Source organism: Schistocerca cancellata, chromosome 1 (genome assembly GCF_023864275.1).
Source record: "Schistocerca cancellata isolate TAMUIC-IGC-003103 chromosome 1, iqSchCanc2.1, whole genome shotgun sequence".
NCBI classification, from domain to species: domain Eukaryota; kingdom Metazoa; phylum Arthropoda; class Insecta; order Orthoptera; family Acrididae; genus Schistocerca; species Schistocerca cancellata.
In genome coordinates this window covers 95,935,686-95,956,089 of record NC_064626.1, presented here as the reverse complement: position 1 = coordinate 95,956,089, position 20,404 = coordinate 95,935,686, and the positions used below count along the sequence as shown (strand labels likewise).

Sequence of the window (20,404 nt, the reverse complement as noted above, 5' to 3'; positions counted from 1 at the left end):
TGCCTGTGGTTCTGTCAGTGTGATCATGTGATGTATCTGACCCCAGGAATGTGTCAATAAAGTTTCCCCTTCCTGGGACAAAGAATTCACGGTGTTCTTATTTCAATTTCCAGGAGTGTATATTTATGGCACATGTCAAGTCCCTATTAAAAAAAGACCCAGGCGGCCAAATGGAGTCCGACAATGAGGCGAATTTTAATTTGTGCTAGATGCTGATAACGCTGTCTCATACAACTACATGACATCTGTACGTACTTCTCAGTGACCACTCAACATCTGATGACGTTCACGCCCCTTATATCTCTACCAGACTGGTAACAACAACCATCCCAAATGACAATACTGCACTGTGGAGGCCGTTGTGCTACCTGTCATAGAGAATTGAAACTCTAATCGTTCACAAACCTGCTGATGGTGTGTACGTGTTAGATGCTGCACATCGATCAAGTCTCCTGCGTTCATAACTTCTTTTGTGAGTGAAAATCCTCATTTGGTACGCAACATGTTGCATGGTGAAGATGTTCACTCGGAATTCATGATGCGAGTATTGCATTTGTCTGATGTGTGTTTCTAACCAATCTGGTTAAGCCCTTTTTGGCGATATCCTTTCGTTTCAGAGTGCTAGTGCTGCAAGTTGTTTAGGGAAGCTTCTGTAAAGTATAAAAAGTGGGAGAGAACTACTGACGGAATTGAAACTGTGGGGATGAGTCGTGAGTCGTCCTTACGTGGCTCAGCCGGTATTGGCCGCGAGAGTAAAGTTTCCGTATTCGAATCCCAGTCCCCAACACATTTTTAATCTGCTAGGTAGTTTCAAATCACAACACACTCTACTACAGAGTGATAAAATCGTTCTGGAAGCAGACTGTGGATCACATGACTCGCAGGCACACTTTGTACGAACATACAAAGGGTGGCCTGCACTGATGATGGAACGATGTACTTTAAACTCAAGTGCCCAGCATAAATGCTTATAGTGGTGCGTGGTTGTAACTAATTTTTTTTTCAAATAAAATTATATCACTTTCCAGTTACACAGTACTCCACAAGCCGAAATGCCATGATACAGCTACTTCATTTGTCTGAAAGTGTAAAGCCCAGTCAAATGAAAACGAAAGAGATGGAAAATAAGTAAGTAAATTGCTTATTATTTCAAAAGTAATTGCCATAGCTGTTAACAAATATATCGCACCGTGAGACAAGACGGCCAGCGTCTTCATGGAAAAACATTTACGGTTGCCTACGGAACCATGATTGCACACAGGCATGCACCTTCTAGGTCCGAAGCAAATCGACGGAGAAGTGGACATTTAGGTACAAATATTTTTCCATAAAGGCACAGAACGTCTAGCCTCACAGGGGGATAAATGTATCAACAGTTATGACGATTACGTATGAGTAAACCAAATACTTACTTTTTTCCATATGTCTCGTTTTCATTTGACTGACCCCACGATAGTGCAAATAAGTTCGAGTTCGTGGGAAGGCTTAGCGACAGGATCGTAACAGCAAAGTGGGGAGGAGTCGGAAAGAAATACTCTCTACCACACATCGTAATGTGGTTTACACAAGTAAGTACGTAGTTGTAGATTTACTGTAGAATAATCTTTGGAAACTCATCTCTAGAATATTTCAGTTGATCTCTCGTGCCGGCTGCGGTGGCCGTGCGGTTCTAGGCGCTCCAGTCCGGAGCCGCGCTGTTGCTACGGTCGCAGGTTCGAATCCTGCCTCGGGCATGGGTGTATGTGATGTCCTTAGGTTAGTTAGGTTTAAGTAGTTCTAAGTTCTAGGGGACTGATGACCACAGCAGTTGAGTCCCATAGTGGTCAGAGCCATTTGAACTATTTTGAAGCCCGCATCTCGTGGTCGTGCGGTAGCGTTCTCGCTTCCCACGCCCGGGTTCCCGGGTTCGATTCCCGGCGGGGTCAGGGATTTTCTCTACCTCGTGATGGCTGGGTGTTGTGTGCTGTCCTTAGGTTAGTTAGGTTTAAGTAGTTCTAAGTTCTAGGGGACTTATGACCACAGCAGTTGAGTCCCATAGTGCTCAGAGCCATTTGAACCATTTTGAACCATTGATCTCTCGTAAATAAGATACAGAGATACGCCTCACATCTAATGTGTCATTCGGATGGAATGTACATTGCAACAAGTAATATGAAATACGTTCTTCAAGGGAAGAGTCATCCGTCGTGGCTTCGTTAAGAAATCATTTCTCTTGTCTTCAAGTATCAATATTACTTCATTGAGAAATCACTTGTCTTGCCTTCAAGTATCAATATTTGTGCCACATTCAAGAGAAGTAAAATACATTGAAATTTCATCAAGTCTATAATTGAATAGAGTTCATTTTTATATTCTTTTGCTAGGTTGCTAGGTCTCGTAGCTACAAAAGAGCGGTTCATAAAGATCGATGAGATTCCACTCTGCTTTTTTTTATGCATGGTGCACAGTAGAATTACTACTTAACCGTGTTTATACATGTAAATTTCCTGCCATCTGCTTGTATATAGCTGAAATTTGGAAGTACCATTAATAAAGTTAGTCGACACGTTTAACATCTCATGGACACGAGGGAGGGGAATATTTATACGGACATGAATAAGAGGAGACAGATGTGAAATTCTATTTTGTCGCGTATCATTTAGGAATTTAGCTGAACCGGTTTCGATGAACGACATCGAGGCTGCAGGTCCTAAAATGGAAGCAGAGTACGAGTTTCGTTTCAACGACGCGTCGCTTGGCTCGGATTGTGTATCTCGCCGAGAAACATTCGTATACCTTCGTCTTCTGCGGTCGGACATTCTTATAGTCTCAGTACACGAGAAATGAATACAAAAACAAATCCGTTTTGGTAAAGGAATCCGACGTTCCGTTCGCATTTGGAATTCTTTTGGGGTAGCATAACTCTGCCGGGGACGACATTTGTGTGCGATAACAACCATTATTCAGTTTGATTGAGTGTGAGGCGGGAGAACAGCTTTTCTTAGCAACCGTCCTCCGGGCGATTTCCTTATTCTTTCGGGGTTGTGAAACCACAACGACTGACGCGGGATTGAAACATGATTATTCGGGCACAGTTGACGCTGTACTTGATTGATCAAACTGTGAGATAAGCGTATCAGCGGTGCCTGAAAGATAGCAGCAGTAGCGATTTCAGTGACCTGCTGTAGCTCTTCCATTGTGTGAGGAGTGTTTGAGTATTTACCTTACAGATAAAAAAAAAATCACGGGGAAAGAAATCGAATTGGCGGTGTTGTTCAAAATATCGAAGTGGCGGTGTTGTTGAAAATATCTATGCAAGCCGTCCGCTGTGGCGGAGTGGTTCTAGGCGCATCAGTCCGAAACCGCGTTGCTGCTACGGTCGCAGGTTCGAATCCTGCCTCGGGTTTGGATGCGAGTGCTGTCCTTAGCTCAGTTAGGTTTAAGTAGTTCTAAATTTAGGGGACTGATGACCTCAGATGGTAAGTATCACAGTGCTTAGAGCCATCTGAACCATATCTATGCAGTCGTTCATCTTCTTCTAGTAGATCCACTTGTGGAGTAATCAGTTTCTGAACGTACAGTTTAGCATCAACAGTTTGAGAAAAAAAAATGCGTTAGGATCGGGCACCGGACACTGCGCATCAAGCATCAATCTTGAGATTACGCAACTACTCTTTAGAGTACTGCCGGGGATTTTCTGACGCATACTGGCGCATAATGTTGCATGGGGGCTAAATTAAAATTAAATATGAATGTAAATATTTTTAGTAGCTGTATGTCCGATTACGCAAGTCTCGTAAACGGCTGGCCCTGACAACTAATTGTTACGCTATCTGACTGCATTGACTGACAACAAAGAATGTAAGAAAATTTCTGTTAACACAATTAACTAATTAAGTCCCCAGCAACTATAAAATCTACGAATCCAACAAAGCACAAGTGTAGCTGTTCTGTATGTGGTAGTATGACTCAACGCACATCTGGCACGGTTCTTCTTCAACAAGACAAGAATTTTTAAATATCATTTATACTGACGTGATAAAAGAAAATTAGAAATACTATAATTGTGCAAGAAACCCAGAATTACACTCTAATACAAGAACACAAGCCAGATGCTTTGTTGACTGAACCTGTAATGACACATTATTCAGGACACACAAATAAATAGACAACATAATATTTATTACCTTCATATATATTGACGAAAAGCACTCTGACCATTACAATATCTCCATTGGAATAACATCTGCTATCTCTCCCATCACATAGCTGCATAAAACATCGAACAAACACTCACAAGCAGTGTCCACCACAACTTCTCGGCAAGAACTGCCTGTCGCTGCGTCTCAATAATCACTGCCAGAGGAGGCGGTGGAACAATACTCTCTGGCGCGATTTCTGGCGCTGTGGCTCAGTGTAGCCACCTTTCAATGTTTGAGTTCACATACGCTGACAAGTCTGAACCATCCCTCGTCTGATTCACTCACACCCAAACCTCCACATGTCAGACACCCAGGTCGGTACCAAACGTTGTATGTGCATAGGGTATCAACCAAAACACCGATTTAGTTCGTGCTGTGTGTTGTCGTCCAGTAGAACATGCGTGAACGTTAATTAAAAGTAATATCAGAATTATGGAGTACGAAAAGGCGTATCTGTGAGGGGGAGTTTCGCAGATCTCGCATGGGTGAATTGCTAGAGCGTGATATCGCTGTACCAAGTTTCGCGCGCTCACACTCGAGTGATAGTAATTTATTTCAACTATACGGGAGAACATTTTCCTGACATGTAAAACGACTTTTCGGAGTTTGTAGCAGTGTTAGTTTGGCAGTCTGCTTTCGCGTCGTTACTTAAAAGTAGCAAACGTATATGTGTATCTACAGGGTGTTTCAAAAATGACCGGTATATTTGAAACGGCAATAAAAACTAAACGAGCAGCGGTAGAAATACACCGTTTGTTGCAATATGCTTGGGACAACAGTACATTTTCAGGCGGACAAACTTTCGAAATTACAGTAGTTACAAATTTTCAACAACAGATGGCGCTGCAAGTGATGTGAAAGATATAGAAGACAACGCAGTCTGTGGGTGCGCCATTCTGTACGTCGTCTTTCTGCTGTAAGCGTGTGCTGTTCACAACGTGCAAGTGTGCTGTAGACAACATGGTTTATTCCTTAGAACAGAGGATTTTTCTGGTGTTGGAATTCCACCGCCTAGAACACAGTGTTGTTGCAACAAGGCGAAGTTTTCAACGGAGGTTTAATGTAACCAAAGGACCGAAAAGCGATACAATAAAGGATCTGTTTGAAAAATTTCAACGGACTGGGAACGTGACGGATGAACGTGCTGGAAAGGTAGGGCGACCGCGTACGGCAACCACAGAGGCAACGCGCAGCTAGTGCAGCAGGTGATCCGACAGCGGCCTCGGGTTTCCGTTCGCCGTGTTGCAGCTGCGGTCCAAATGACGCCAACGTCCACGTATCGTCTCATGCGCCAGAGTTTACACCTCTATCCATACAAAATTCAAACGCGGCAACCCCTCAGCGCCGCTACCATTGCTGCACGAGAGACATTCGCTAACGATATAGTGCACAGGATTGATGACGGCGATATGCATGTGGGCAGCATTTGGTTTACTGACGAAGCTTATTTTTACCTGGACGGCTTCGTCAATAAACAGAACTGGCGCATATGGGGAACCGAAAAGCCTCATGTTGCAGTCCCATCGTCCCTGCATCCTCAAAAAGTACTGGTCTGGGCCGCCATTTCTTCCAAAGGAATGATTGGCCCAATTTTCAGATCCGAAACGATTTTTGCATCACGCTATCTGGACATTCTTCGTGAATTTGTGGCGGTACAAACTGCCTTAGACGACACTGCGAACACCTCGTGGTTTATGCAAGATGGTGCCCGGCCACATCACACGGCCGACGTCTTTAATTTCCTGAATGAATATTTCGATGATCGTGTGATTGCTTTGGGCTATCCGAAACGTACAGGAGGCGGCGTGGATTGGTCTCCCTATTCGCCAGACATGAACCCCTGTGACTTCTTTCTGTGGGGACACTTGAAAGACCAGGTGTACCGCCAGAATCCAGAAACAATTGAACAGCTGAAGCAGTACATCTCATCTGCATGTGAAGCCATTTCGCCAGACACGTTGTCAAAGGTTTCGGGTAATTTCATTCAGAGACTACGCCATATTATTGCTACGCATGGTGGATATGTGGAAAATATCGTACTATAGAGTTTCCCAGACCGCAGCGCCATCTGTTGTTGAAAATTGTAACTACTGTAATTTCGAAAGTTTGTCTGCCTGAAAATGTATTGTTGTCCCAAGCATATTGCAACAAACGGTGTATTTCTATCGCTGCTCGTTTAGTTTTTATTGCCGGTCATTTTTGAAACACCCTGTAGGTGTGGTGTTCTGTCGGGCATGTGCGACAGAACAGACACCACGCGTGATGAAGAAGTTAGTGCATTTGTAAATTTTTGGAAATTGGTGATGTGATTTTATGGGACCAAACTGCTGAGGTCATCTGTCCCTGAGCTTACACGCAACTTAATCTAACTTAAACTAACTTACGCTGAGGACAACACACACATCCATGCCCGAGGGAGGACTCGACCTCAGACGGAGGGAGCCGCGTGGACCTCCCCAACACAAACTGTTCGAGTCCCAGCCGCAGCACAAATTTTAATTCGTTTCGTCTGCTTCGATCATTATCGTAGATAATAAAAAGAGACTTAAATGTCTCAGGGAAACATTTAATTATAAGATCTATAAGATCACCAATGGTACAAGGACGACCCATTACGTTCAATGCTGGGGTGCTTGCGAATACCGGAGAGCCCTAGCAGTAGCGACAATATGTAAGGGAAAAATGAATTGAAGTTTGCGTTGGGGAGAGCACTCAGCTTAGGTAGTTCGTGCAGCAATGTTGACCATCGTGCTGTGGTAGTGTTATGATTAGCATTTCTGCCTAGCAAGCAAGAAGGCCCGGGTTTGAGTCCCGGCCGCAGCACAAATTTTATTTCATTTCGTCTGCTTCGATCATTATCGTAGATAATAGAGATTTAAATGTCTCAGGGAAACATTTAATTATAATCGTCGGAGCGTTATGGTATGGGGAATGTTTTCGTGGCCTTTCCTGGGTGATATCGTCATTCTAGAAGGCACTGTGGATCGACACATGTTCGCATCTGTCCTTGGGGATCGTGTCCACTCTCACTTATCAAACACCTGCAAACGCCTGATTACTTTACAAATGAGTTAAAGTGTTAAATATTTGAGGTTAAGCACGTAAAACTATGCAGTCCAGTCACATTAATGTGACCACCGCCTATATTCCACGTCGACGTGCAATAGCCACTCACAGACGACAGTTGGCAGCACTAGCAGAGGAGGGTATATAAAGCGTGTCGGCGGGACACAGAAGAGATGCCAGAGGAAATCAACACAAGTATGCATCTATCTCTGGGGACCATGTCCATACCTACATGCAGTTTGTTTCTCCTCGGCACGATGGCATCTACCAGCAGGACAGCCCGCTCGGTTGGCCGTGCGGTCTAAAGCACGGCTTTCCGGGCAGGAAGGAGCGCCGGTCCCCGGCACGAATCTGCCTGGCGGACTTGTGTCGAGGTCCGGTGAGCCGGCCAGTCTGTGGATGGTTTTTAGGCGGTTTTCCACCTGCCTCGGCAAATGCGGGCTGGGTCTCCTTATATCGCCTCAGCTACACAATGTCGGCGATTGCTGCGCAAACGAGTTCTCCACGTACGCGTACACCACCATTACTCTACCACGCAAACATAGGGGTTACACTCGTCTGGTGTGAGGCATTCCCTGGGGGGTCCACCGGGGGCCGAACCGCACAGTAACCCTTGGTTCGATGTGGGGCGGCGGAGGGTTGAAGTGGACTGCAGTAGTTGTCATGGGGTTGCAGACCATTGCAGCTGCGACGTGGGCGGAGCCTCTCCGTCGTTACTACGTCCCCAGGTAACGTAACATAACCAGCAGAACAATGCAACGAGTAACGCAGATCGCAGTGTACGTGTGTGGTTCGAAGAACACCAGGATGAGTTTACCATACTGCCCTGGCCACAAAACTCCCCAAATGCAAACCCAGTCGATAAGCTATCGGACCACCGTGATCGAACTGTTCGCGACATGGATCATGGATCCTGAACGGAGAAAATGGCACTGCAGTCGGCATGGCTGTACATTCCTTTTGGTAGCTTCTAGAACCTTTGTGACTCTCCTCCTGCACGTGAGCGCTGCATATGGTGGTTATTCAGGAGTTTTGGCAGGTGGTCACAGTAATGTGACTCGACTGTGTATCTTCAGCATGCATTTGTCGCGGTGTACCCATATTTTTGTGGAACTCGTGTATGTCTCCAGTCTCATAAATTCTAAAGACCAACTTCAACAGCCGTCGGGGTGGCCGAGCAGTTCTAGGCGCTACAGTCTGAAACCGCGCGACCGTTACGGTCGCAGGTTCGAATCCTGCCTCGGGCATGGGTGTGTGTGATGTCCTTAGGTTAGTTAGGTTTAAGTAGTTTTAAGTTCTAGGGGACTGATGACCTCAGAAGTTAAGTCCCATACTGCTCAGAGCCATTTGAACCATTTGAACCAACTTCAACAGTCATTCGGTTACTACATCCCCCAATGATTCCAGAGATGCTGAAGGAATACTGTTTGTCCCTTGCGCCTTATCGAAAAGCTAATGGTGGGTCTGGGTGCCTATTCTGTATCTTTCCGTACTCGAGATCGTTTCGGTACTCGAGAGCACCGAACGGTCTAGTACTCGAATTAGAGTCCCCGCATTATTCAGTATGCATTTCGGTAGCGATACCGTTCGGGTCTAGAGAACCGAAGCGCTGTTGTCGGTTCGTGTCGCGCAAGCCAATCAAGAGCAAGCGGCCGCAGAGCCGCGCATGCGCACTGTAGCGCCCACAGCGCCACGAACACACAGCGGCTATCAGGCGACACAGGCGCGCTATTCTTCCAAGTACCGAAAATTGCGTTTACGTTGCCATAACGCATGACGCCGCATTCCATCGAGCTGACGTGCCCGCCTTCATCGCCCTTGCCTCCTCCTTGGCAGAATCAGGGGCAGTATCAGGGGCAGTATATCCATTTCCATGATTCTCAGCTGAAATGCATAAAAAATTTTACAGTTTCTCTGACCGCATGTTTCCATGCATGCATAATAATGATACCGTATTTGACTGTATTCTACAGATTGTCGTAAATGCCACGTAATGCATCCTATTCTCATTCACATTGACATCGTGTTTTGGATTTTACGTTTCGAAAAATGAGTTAGGAATAGTGTGTACTGCCATATTCTACTAATACATCTATAAAAACACCCGAAAAATTGATTCTGAGAGTTTCAAAGAATAAGAACATAAACAGAATGTTGTTATACGAGGTGCATTCAAGTTCTAAGGCCTCCGATTGTTTTTCTAGTTAACTACTCACCCGAAATCGATGAAACTGGCGTTATTTATCGACGTAATCGCCCTGCAGACGTACACATTTTTCACAACGCTGACGCCATGATTCCATGGCAGCGGCGAAGGCTTCTTTAGGAGTCTGTTTTGACCACTGGAAAATCGCTGAGGCAATAGCAGCATGGCTGGTGAACGTGCGGCCACGGAGAGTGTCTTTCATTGTTGGAAAAAGCCAAAAGTCACTAGGAGCCAGGTCAGGTGAGTAGGGAGCATGAGGAACCTCTTCAAAGTTGTTATCACGAAGAAACTGTTGCGTAACGTTAGCTCGATGTGCGGGTGCGTTGTCTTGGTGAAACAGCACACGTGCAGCCCTTCCCGGACGTTTTTGTTGCAGTGCAGGAAGGAATTTGTTCTTCAAAACATTTTCGTAGGATGCACCTGTTACCGTAGTGCCCTTTGGAAAGCAATGGGTAAGGATTACGCCCTCGCTGTCCCAGAACATGGGCACCATCATTTTACCAGCACTGGCGGTTACCCGAAATATTTTGGTGGCGGTGAATCTGTGTGCTTCCATTGAGCTGACTGGCGCTTTGTTTCTGGATTGAAAAATGGCATCCATGTCTCATCCATTGTCACAACCGACGAAAAGAAAGACCCATTCATGCTGTCATTGCACGTCAACATTGCTTGGCAACATGCCACACCGGCAGCCATGTCGTCGTCCATCAGCATTCGTGGCACCCACCCGGATGACACTTTTCGCACTTTCAGATCGTCATGCGGGATTGTGTGCACAGAACCCACAGAAATGCCAGCTCTGGAGGCGATCTGTTCAACAATCATTCGGTGATCCCCCAAAACAATTCTCTCCACTTTCTCAATCATGTCGTCAGACCGGTTTGTGCGAGCCCGAGGTTGTTTCAGTTTGTTGTCACACGATGTTCTGCCTTCATTAAACTGTCGCACCCACGAACGCACTTTCGACACATCCATAGCTCCATCACCACATGTCTCCTTCAACTGTCGATGAATTTCAATTGGTTTCACACCACGCAAATTCAGAAAACGAATGATTGCACGCTGTTCAAGTAAGGAAAACGTCGCCATTTTAAGTATTTAAAACAGTTCTCATTCTCGCCGCTGGCGGTAAAATTCCATCTACCATACGGTGCTGCCATCTCTGGGACGTATTGACAATGAACGCGGCCTCATTTTAAAACAATGCACAATTTTCTATCTCTTTCCAGTCCGGAGAAAAAAAATCGGAGGCCTTAGAACTTGAATGCACCTCGTAACTCGCTCCTAGAGATTCAAATGATTAAGTAGCCCACTTCCCTATATGATATGTCAACAATTTGGGTCTTAAAAACAAAATTAAAAAAAAACGCATTTTCGATAGCCCCTCCAGCTCGTCGAAGTTTATAACATCCATCTCATGAATGAAAATGTTTCCTATGTGGTGCTAGAGTCTAAAAATAATACGGCACAGGTCTTTCATCTCTGTCTTTTCTGGTTCAGGATTCGGTCGCAGATAAATACTTGTGACAAGCAAGATTATGATGATGACTGCTGCTAGTTGCATTCCCAGTAATTTAAGTTGTGCTCTTAGATTCCTGTCTAACCACATACTCTGAAATCGCTACATATTCGGAAAAAACGGTGAATTATTTCCGACAAGAAAAACTATACAGGTCACTGTCGGTTGTTTCACTTACAGCAATTTCATCTCGAACAATTTCGTATTTCGTATTTTAAACACACAGAAACCACGAAATCATTACTGAGGAAGTGCGCTCTTACATGTAAGTAATAACGAATGTTGCAGAAAAATCTTAACTTACACGATCAACAATGTCTCAGAACTTGTTGCATATATGAAGAAGAAAAAATATTTTTGCATCCACCCATGCGTGAACCCGTGTCGTCCTTCTCATATTCCCGTGCGCTAACCACTTTTTTTTTCTTTTTTTTAATTTCATTTTGTTCGTTTTCGTTCGTTGCATCTGATCGGGGCGGACGTCGCAAGACACCCTTTTAAGTTCGTTGTTGATCTATTAACTCAGTTTTTTTATTGTAGAGGACAGCTATCCCTCTGGCCGAACACGCCGAGCTACCGTGCCGGCATTATTAAAACTGTGTACCGGACCCAGACTCGAACTCAGGACCTTTGCCTTTCGCGGGCAAGTGCTCTACCAACTGAGCTACCCAAGCACATCCACTTGGCCACGCCAAACAACATACACGCAACGCTCATTTCTTGTAATATTGTGCAGAGGAACGTAGTCTGACTTCGTTGCCAAGCGGTGCTGCGTAAGTCATAAATGCGTGATAGTTTGCAAGGTTTCCAATATCAGGCTTCACATAATTGCTTTCCATTGTTACGAGAAAGTTGTAAACATGTTTCGATAATTACTAACTAATCCATTTGTGGGAGAAAGTAGACAAAGGCACTAGTAACGTCAGTTCACACTCATGTAATATACGTAAGCAGAGTCTATGTCTTGGTATTTAATGATCTTTACTCTCTTATTTTGCATAAAAATAACACGTATTTTGGGAGAATATTGACCCAAAACGTTTTGTTTTGGATGTAATCATTCATAGTAACAACCTAACATAATCGTATTTCTAACAAAGGAAAATAGTCTATTATGAACTCACTTTCTAACCGGATGCGTCCTCTGGTGTTTCTTTAGAAACACAATCACTAAATCCAAAGCTAAAACCGCTGAATATTTTTAAAATAACAAATTATACGTGTACAAAAACAATAGCTCACCGATCGACAGGGCCAGACCGAAATCCAAAACCTCTCGGTACAATTGTCGTAAAATCGGTGGGAGGACCGTTCTGTAACAAGTCTCAGAAACTTACTGAATAGGATATTTCGACGTCACTACCGAGACTAACCTACTACACCGATCGGTATGAACGATACAGAATAGGGCCCCTGCTACCTGGCTTTAGGATATTTCGATAAAGAACCGAAAATGACGTCACTACCGAGACTAACCTACTACACCGATCGGTATGAACGATACAGAATAGGACCCCTGCTACCTGGCTTTAGGATATTTCGATAAAGAACCGAAAATGACGTCACTACCGAGACTAACCTACTACACCGATCGGTACGAACGATACAGAATAGGGCCCCTGCTACCTGGCTTTAGGATATTTCGATAAAGAACCGAAAATGACGTCACTACCGAGACTAACCTACTACACGGATCGGTATGAACGATACAGAATAGGGCCCCTGCTACCTGGCTTTAGGATATTTCGATAAAGAACCGAAAATGACGTCCCTACCGAGACTAACCTACTACACCGATCGGTATGAACGATACAGAATAGGGCCCCTGCTACCTGGCTTTAGAATATTTCGATAAAGAACCGAAAAAGACGTCACTACCGAGACTAACCTACTACACCGATCGGTATGAACGATACAGAATAGGGCCCTGCTACCCCGCTTTACGTGTGTGTGTGGATGTGTGTGGCAGGCTGTGGCGGCGGCTGACGGCGCCGCTGAAGCGGACGGCTCGTGCGCTGGAGGCGGTGGAGGCGACGGTGGGCAACGCGACGGCGGGCCAGGCGGGCGCGCTCGTGTCGCTGGAGCAGTGCTGCGCAGAGACGCGGCGCGTCGCCTCGCAGGCCGACCAGCTGGTGCGCCAGGTGGAGGCCGCCGTCGCCGGCGTCGCCGCGCGCGACCACAAGCTCGACTCCAGGCTGCAGGTGAGCACTGGCGCTGCCAGCTGTGGCGCCGCAGGCGCGTCGCCGACCCGTGTTTACATACGCTCAGCTGAAAAAAGGCGAGGGATACCTCCTAGCAACGTGTCGGACCACCTTTCGCCCGGCGTAGCGTAGCTACTAGACGTGGCACGGATTCGTGGGAAGTTCCCTCCCGTAGATGCCGTGTTTCTTGACTTCCGCAAGGCGTTCGACACAGTTCCCCACAGTCATTTAATGATCAAAGTAAGATCATATGGACTATCAGACCAATTGTGTGATTGGATTGAACAGTTTCTAGATAACAGAACGCAGCATGTCATTCTCAATGGAGAGAAGTCTTCCGAAGTAAGAGTGATTTCAGGTGTGCCGCAGGGGAGTGTCTAGGACCGTTGCTATACACAAGATACATAAATGACCTTGTGGATGCCATCGGAAGTTCACTGAGGCTGTTTGCGGATGATGCTGTGGTATATCGAGAGGTTGTAACAATGGCAAAGTGTGCTGAAATGCAGGAGGATGTGCAGCGAATTGACGCATGGTGCAGGGAATGGCAATTGAATCTCAATATAGACAAGTGTAATGTGCTCCGAATACATAGAAAGAAAGACCCCTTATCATTTAGCTTCAATATAGCAGGTCAGCAACTGGAAGCAGTTAATTCCATAAATTATCTGGAAGTAGGCATTAGGAGTGATTTAAAATGGAATGATGATATAAAGTTGATCGTCGGTAAAGCAGATGCCAGACTGAGATTCATTGGAACAATCCTAAGGAAATGCAATACGAAAACAAAGGAAATAGGTTACACTATGCTTGTTCGCCCACTGCTTGAATACTGCTCAGCAGTACCAGATAGGGTTCATAGAAGAGATAGAGAAGATCCAACGGAGAGCAGCGCGCTTCGTTACAAGGTCATTTAGTAATCGCGAAAGCGTTATGGAGATGATAGATAAACTCCAGTGGAACACTCTGCAGGAGAGACGCTCAGTAGCTCGGTACGGGCTTTTGTTGAAGTTTCGAGAACATACCTTCACCGAAGATTCAAGCAGTAGATTGCTCCCTCCTCGCGAAGAGATCATGAGGATAAAATCAGAGAGATTAGAGCCCACACAGAGGCATACCGACAATCCTTCTTTCCACGAACAATACGAGACTGGAAGAGAAGGGAGAACCGATAGAGGTACTCAAGGTACCCTCCGCCACACACCGTCAGGTGACTTGCGGAGTATGGATGTAGATGTAGAAATACTAGGCCATGCCGCCTCTACAGCCGTCCCCAATTGCGAAAGTATTACCGATGCAGGATATTGTGCACGAACTGATCTCTCGAATATTTCCCATATATGTTCGACGGGATTCATGTCGGGCGATATGGGTCCCTAAATAATTCGCTCCGATTTTCCAGAACGTTCTTCACACCAATCTCAAACACTTGTGGCCAAGTGCCATCACATAGTTTTCTGGGAACACAAAGTCCATGAATGGCTGCAAATGTTCTCAAAATAGCCAAGCATAACTGGTAGAAGCCGACCTCGGGGAAGATCAGTTTGTATTCCGTACAAATGTTGGAACACGTGAGGCAATACTGACCCTACGACTTATCTTATAAGATAGATTAAGGAAAGTCAGATCTACGTTTCTAGCATTCGTAGACTTAGAGAAAGCTTTTGACAATGTTGACTGGAACACTCTCTTTCAAATTCTAAAGGTGTCAAGGGTAAAATACAGGAAACAAAAGGCTATTTACAATTTGTACAGAAACCAGATGGCAGTTAGTCGAGGGACATGAAAGGGAAGCAGTGGTTGGGAAGGGAGTGAGACAGGCTTGTAGCCTCTCCCAGATGTTATTCAATCTATATATCGAGCAAGCAGTAAAGGAAACAAAAGAAAAATTCGGAGTAGGTATTAAAATCCACGGAGAAGAAATAAAAAATTTGAGGTTCGCCGATGACATTGTAATTCTGTCAGACACAGCAAAGGACCTGGAAGAGCAGCTGAACGGAATGGACATTCTCTTGAAAGGAGAGTATAGGATGAACATCAACAAAAACGAGGATAATGGAATGTTGTCGAATTAAATCGGATGAACCTGCGGGAATTAGATTAGGAAATGAGACACTTAAAGTAGTAGATGATTTTTGCTATTTGGGGAGCAAAATAACTGATGATGGCCGAAGTAGAGACGATATAAAATGTAGACTGCCAATGGCAAGGAATGCGTTTCTGAAGAAGAGAAATTTGTTAACATCGAGTATAGATTTAAGTGTCAGGAAGTCGTTTCTGAAAGTATTTGTATGGAGTGTGGCCTTGTATGGAAGTGAAACGTGGACGATAAATAGTTTGGACAAGAAGAGAATAGAAGCTTTCGAAATGTGGTGTTACAGAAGAATGCTGAAGATTATATGGGTAGATCACATAACTAATGAGGAGGTATTGAATAGAATTGGGGAGAAGAGGAGTTTGTGGCACAACTTGACAAGAAGAAGGGACCGGTTGGTAGGACATGTTCTGAGGCATCAAGGGATCACAAATTTAGTATTCGAGGGCAGCGTGGAGGGTAAAAATCATAGAGGGAGACCAAGAGATGAATACACTAAGCAGATTCAGGAGGATGTAGGTTGCAGTAGGTACTGCGAGATGAAGAAGCTTGCAGAGGATAGAGTAGCATGGAGAGTTGCATCAAACCAGTCTCAGGACTGAAGACCACAACGACAGCAACAACAATCATTTCCAGTCAATGATCGTTTCAAAGCACCAGTCCCTTCTATGGAAACACAACCGACACCGTTATGTAACCACCACCAGCTTGCACACTACCTTGTTGCTTCATGGAGTCTGCGCCACACTCGAACCCTAGCATCAGCTCTTATCAACTGAAATCTGGACTCATATCGAGACCTAGTACCGAGGAAGGCAGGACTGGGTTACGATTGTAAACGGGGCCGTAATCAGTTGCTGTTGGTTAGTTTATTTTTCAATCACTCACATTTTATTCGGAAACAACAACAAATAAAAGGTGACATTAAATTAAGAAGTGTTCCACGGCGCCGGCCGCGGTGGCCGAGCGGTTCTAGGCGCTTCAGTCCGGAACCGCGAAACTGCTACGGTCGCAGTTTCGAATCCTGCCTCGGGCATGGATGTGTGTGGTGTCCTTAGGTTAGTTAGGTTTAAGTAGTTCCAAGTTCTAGGGGGCGGATGACCTCAGATGTTATGTTCCATAGTGCTCAGAGCCATTTGAACCATTTGTTCCACGGCTGAAGGCCTTAATGACAACCAATTCAACTACACTCCCGGAAATTGAAATAAGAACACCGTGAATTCATTGTCCCAGTAAGGGGAAACTTTATTGACACATTCCTGGGGTCAGATACATCACATGATCACACTGACAGAACCACAGGCACATAGACACAGGCAACAGAGCATGCACAATGTCGGCACTAGTACAGTGTATATACACCTTTCGCAGCAATGCAGGCTGCTATTCTCCCATGGAGACGATCGTAGAGATGCTGGATGTAGTCCTGTGGAACGGCTTGCCATGCCATTTCCACCTGGCGCCTCAGTTGGACCAGCGTTCGTGCTGGACGTGCAGACCGCGTGAGACGACGCTTCATCCAGTCCCAAACATGCTCAATGGGGGACAGATCCGGAGATCTTGCTGGCCAGGGTAGTTGACTTACACCTTCTAGAGCACGTTGGGTGGCACGGGATACATGCTGACGTGCATTGTCCTGTTGGAACAGCAAGTTCCCTTGCCGGTCTAGGAATGGTAGAACGATGGGTTCGATGACGGTTTGGATGTACCGTGCACTATTCAGTGTCCCCTCGACGATCACCAGTGGTGTACGGCCAGTGTAGGAGATCGCTCCCCACACCATGATGCCGGGTGTTGGCCCTGTGTGCCTCGGTCGTATGCAGTCCTGATTGTGGCGCTCACCTGCACGGCGCCAAACACGCATACGACCATCATTGGCACCAAGGCAGAAGCGACTCTCATCGCTGAAGACGACACGTCTCCATTCGTCCCTCCATTCACGCCTGTCGCGACACCACTGAAGGCGGGCTGCACGATGTTGGGGCGTGAGCGGAAGACGGCCTAACGGTGTGCGGGACCGTAGCCCAGCTTCATGGAGACGGTTGCGAATGGTCCTCGCCGATACCCCAGGAGCAACAGTGTCCCTAATTTGCTGGAAGTGGCGGTGCGGTCCCCTACGGCACTGCGTTGGATCCTACGGTCTTGGCGTGCATCCGTGCTTCGCTGCGGTCCGGTCCCAGGTCGACGGGCACGTGCACCTTCCGCCGACCACTGGCGACAACATCGATGTACTGTGGAGACCTCGCGCCCCACGTGTTGAGCAATTCGGCGGTACGTCCACCCGGCCTCCCGCATGCCCACTATACGCCCTCGCTCAAAGTCCGTCAACTGCACATACGGTTCACGTCCACGCTGTCGCGGCATGCTACCAGTGTTAAAGACTGCGATGGAGCTCCGTATGCCACGGCAAACTGGCTGACACTGACGGCGGCGGTGCACAAATGCTGCGCAGCTAGCGCCATTCGACGGCCAACACCGCGGTTCCTGGTGTGTCCGCTGTGCCGTGCGTGTGATCATTGCTTGTACAGCCCTCTCGCAGTGTCCGGAGCAAGTATGGTGGGTCTGACACACCGGTGTCAATGTGTTCTTTTTTCCATTTCCAGGAGTGTATTTCTCGGCTGAAGGCCCCAACAGTAATAATTTAAACACTGTTTCACGGCTGAAGGCCTGAATCGCAATCTTTTAAGAACCAGTTAACTTCTTCAACTTGCAATTGCAGTTATTAAAATATTTTTTAAAAGAACAATCATCAAAATCTCACTGCTAGAATACAATTGTCTAACTAAAGTTTTAAGACGAGTAACACTCACAGCTGAATCTCAATCTTTTAAGAACCAGTTAACTTCTTCAAACTTGAAATTACAGTTACTAAGTTAAAAAAAATTCTTCAAGCTTGAAATTACAGTTATTTAATTAAAAAAAACATCAAATCTGTCCAAACCAAGGAGAAGGGGGAGGGGACGCAGACGTTCCTCCAAGGTTCGACCTGGGAAAGTCCCTCAAAACTTCGCAAGCGATGAGACGGGCAGGCAAAAGTTGCATTCACTTCACGAGATGGTAACTCAGACTAGTGAAAGTTTAAACGCATGACCAATAATCATTTGCTGAATCTACCTAACGTCCGATGACCAATGAAATGATGGAATAACACACCCAAGCGGGAACCACCGGTCAGCACTAAGTCTTCAGACTCCGGTGTTTAGTGTATCCGGAAGCAGAAAGGAACCACTACGACCAGAGGTGGGAAAAAACAAAAAACACACCACCCAGCCGAAAAATCAAGGAAGCTGTCGAACTACACGCCTTACAAGACAGCAGCGGCAAGGCGAGGAAAAGTACACTGTCGTTACATACACTAAGCTCCAGGGCAGGTAACTAAGGCGTTAGCGGTCACTAGGCAGGAAAAATACCACTGGTTCAACTTCACAAATCATATCATATAGAATGCAACAATTAATAATAAGAAGTGGAGGAAGGCTAATTGCCGGCCAGAGTGGCTGAGCGCTTCAGGGCGCTTCAGTCTGGAGCCGCGCAAACGCTACGGTCGCAGGTTCGAATCCTGCCTCGGGCATGGATGTGTGTGGTGTAAGTTCTAGGGGACTGATGGTCTCAGATGTTAAGTCCCATAGTGCTCAGAGCCATTTGAACCATTTGAAGGCTAATTAGTTTCGCCTTCCCCAAACGCTCCGCGACACTGCGAGCAGCAACACGCAAGCAAATGGCGAGATCTCTCAACGGTGGAGGTTTCTCTACTTGAATTAAGGTCCACTCAACTTAAACTTCCTGAATCCGGTTGACAACGAGGTTGTACTCCTCGCGTCTACAGCCCTTCCATCCGGCAGTGCATGCGAGCAACCAGTGGTCCCGGCGTGTCCTCGCGCTGCGCGGACCTGGCTGGTAGTCCATCCCCAACCGAACTGCGGACCCGAAACACCACGTCGCCCCAACGGTAGTACCGCCGTTACTACAGGGTGTTTCAAAAATGACCGGTATATTTGAAACGGCAATACAATCTAAACGAGCAGCGATAGAAATACACCGTTTGTTGCAATATGCTTGGGACAACAGTACATTTTCAGGCAGACAAACTTTCGAAATTACAGTAGTTACAATTTTCAACAACAGATGGCGCTGCGGTGTGGGAAACTCTATAGTACGATATTTTCCACATATCCACCATGCGTAGCAATAATATGGCGTAGTCTCTGAATGAAATTACCCGAAACCTTTGACAACGTGTCTGGCGGAATGGCTTCACATGCAGATGAGATGTACTGCTTCAGCTGTTCAGTTGTTTCTGGATTCTGGCGGTACACCTGGTCTTTCAAGTGTCCCCACAGAAAGAAGTCACAGGGGTTCATGTCTGGCGAATAGGGAGGCCAATCCATGCCGCCTCCTGTATGTTTCGGATAGCCCAAAGCAATCACACGATCATCGAAATATTCATTCAGGAAATTAAAGACGTCGGCCGTGCGATGTGGCCGGGCACCATCTTGCATAAACCACGAGGTGTTCGCAGTGTCGTCTAAGGCAGTTTGTACCGCCACAAATCCACGAAGAATGTCCAGATAGCGTGATGCAGTAATCGTTTCGGATCTGAAAAATGGGCCAATGATTCCTTTGGAAGAAATGGCGGCCCAGACCAGTACTTTTTGAGGATGCAGGGACGATGGGACTGCAACATGGGGCTTTTCAGTTCCCTATATGCGCCAGTTCTGTTTATTGACGAAGCCGTCCAGGTAAAAATAAGCTTCGTCAGTAAACCAAATGCTGACCACATGCATATCGCCGTCATCAATCCTGTGCACTATATCGTTAGCGAATGTCTCTCGTGCAGCAATGGTAGCGGCGCTGAGGGGTTGCCGCGTTTGAATTTTGTATGGATAGAGGTGTAAACTCTGGCGCATGAGACGATACGTGGACGTTGGCGTCATTTGGACCGCAGCTGCAACACGGCGAACGGAAACCCGAGGCCGCTGTTGGATCACCTGCTGCACTAGCTGCGCGTTGCCCTCTGTGGTTGCCGTACGCGGTCGCCCTACCTTTCCAGCACGTTCATCCGTCACGTTCCCAGTCCGTTGAAATTTTTCAAACAGATCCTTTATTGTATCGCTTTTTGGTCCTTTGGTTACATTA

General features: G+C 46.3%; 1 protein-coding gene across 1 annotated transcript in view; it reads left to right on the top strand.

Annotated features, from left to right (window-relative positions):
• LOC126188423 (uncharacterized) overlaps positions 1-20,404 on the top strand; it is a 1,114,167-nt gene that overhangs the window by 842,221 nt on the left and 251,542 nt on the right. Inside the window, exon 7 of the mRNA XM_049930379.1 lies at positions 12,942-13,173. Within this exon, the coding sequence (XP_049786336.1) occupies positions 12,942-13,173 (232 nt within the window). The remainder of the gene's footprint in view (positions 1-12,941; positions 13,174-20,404) is intronic.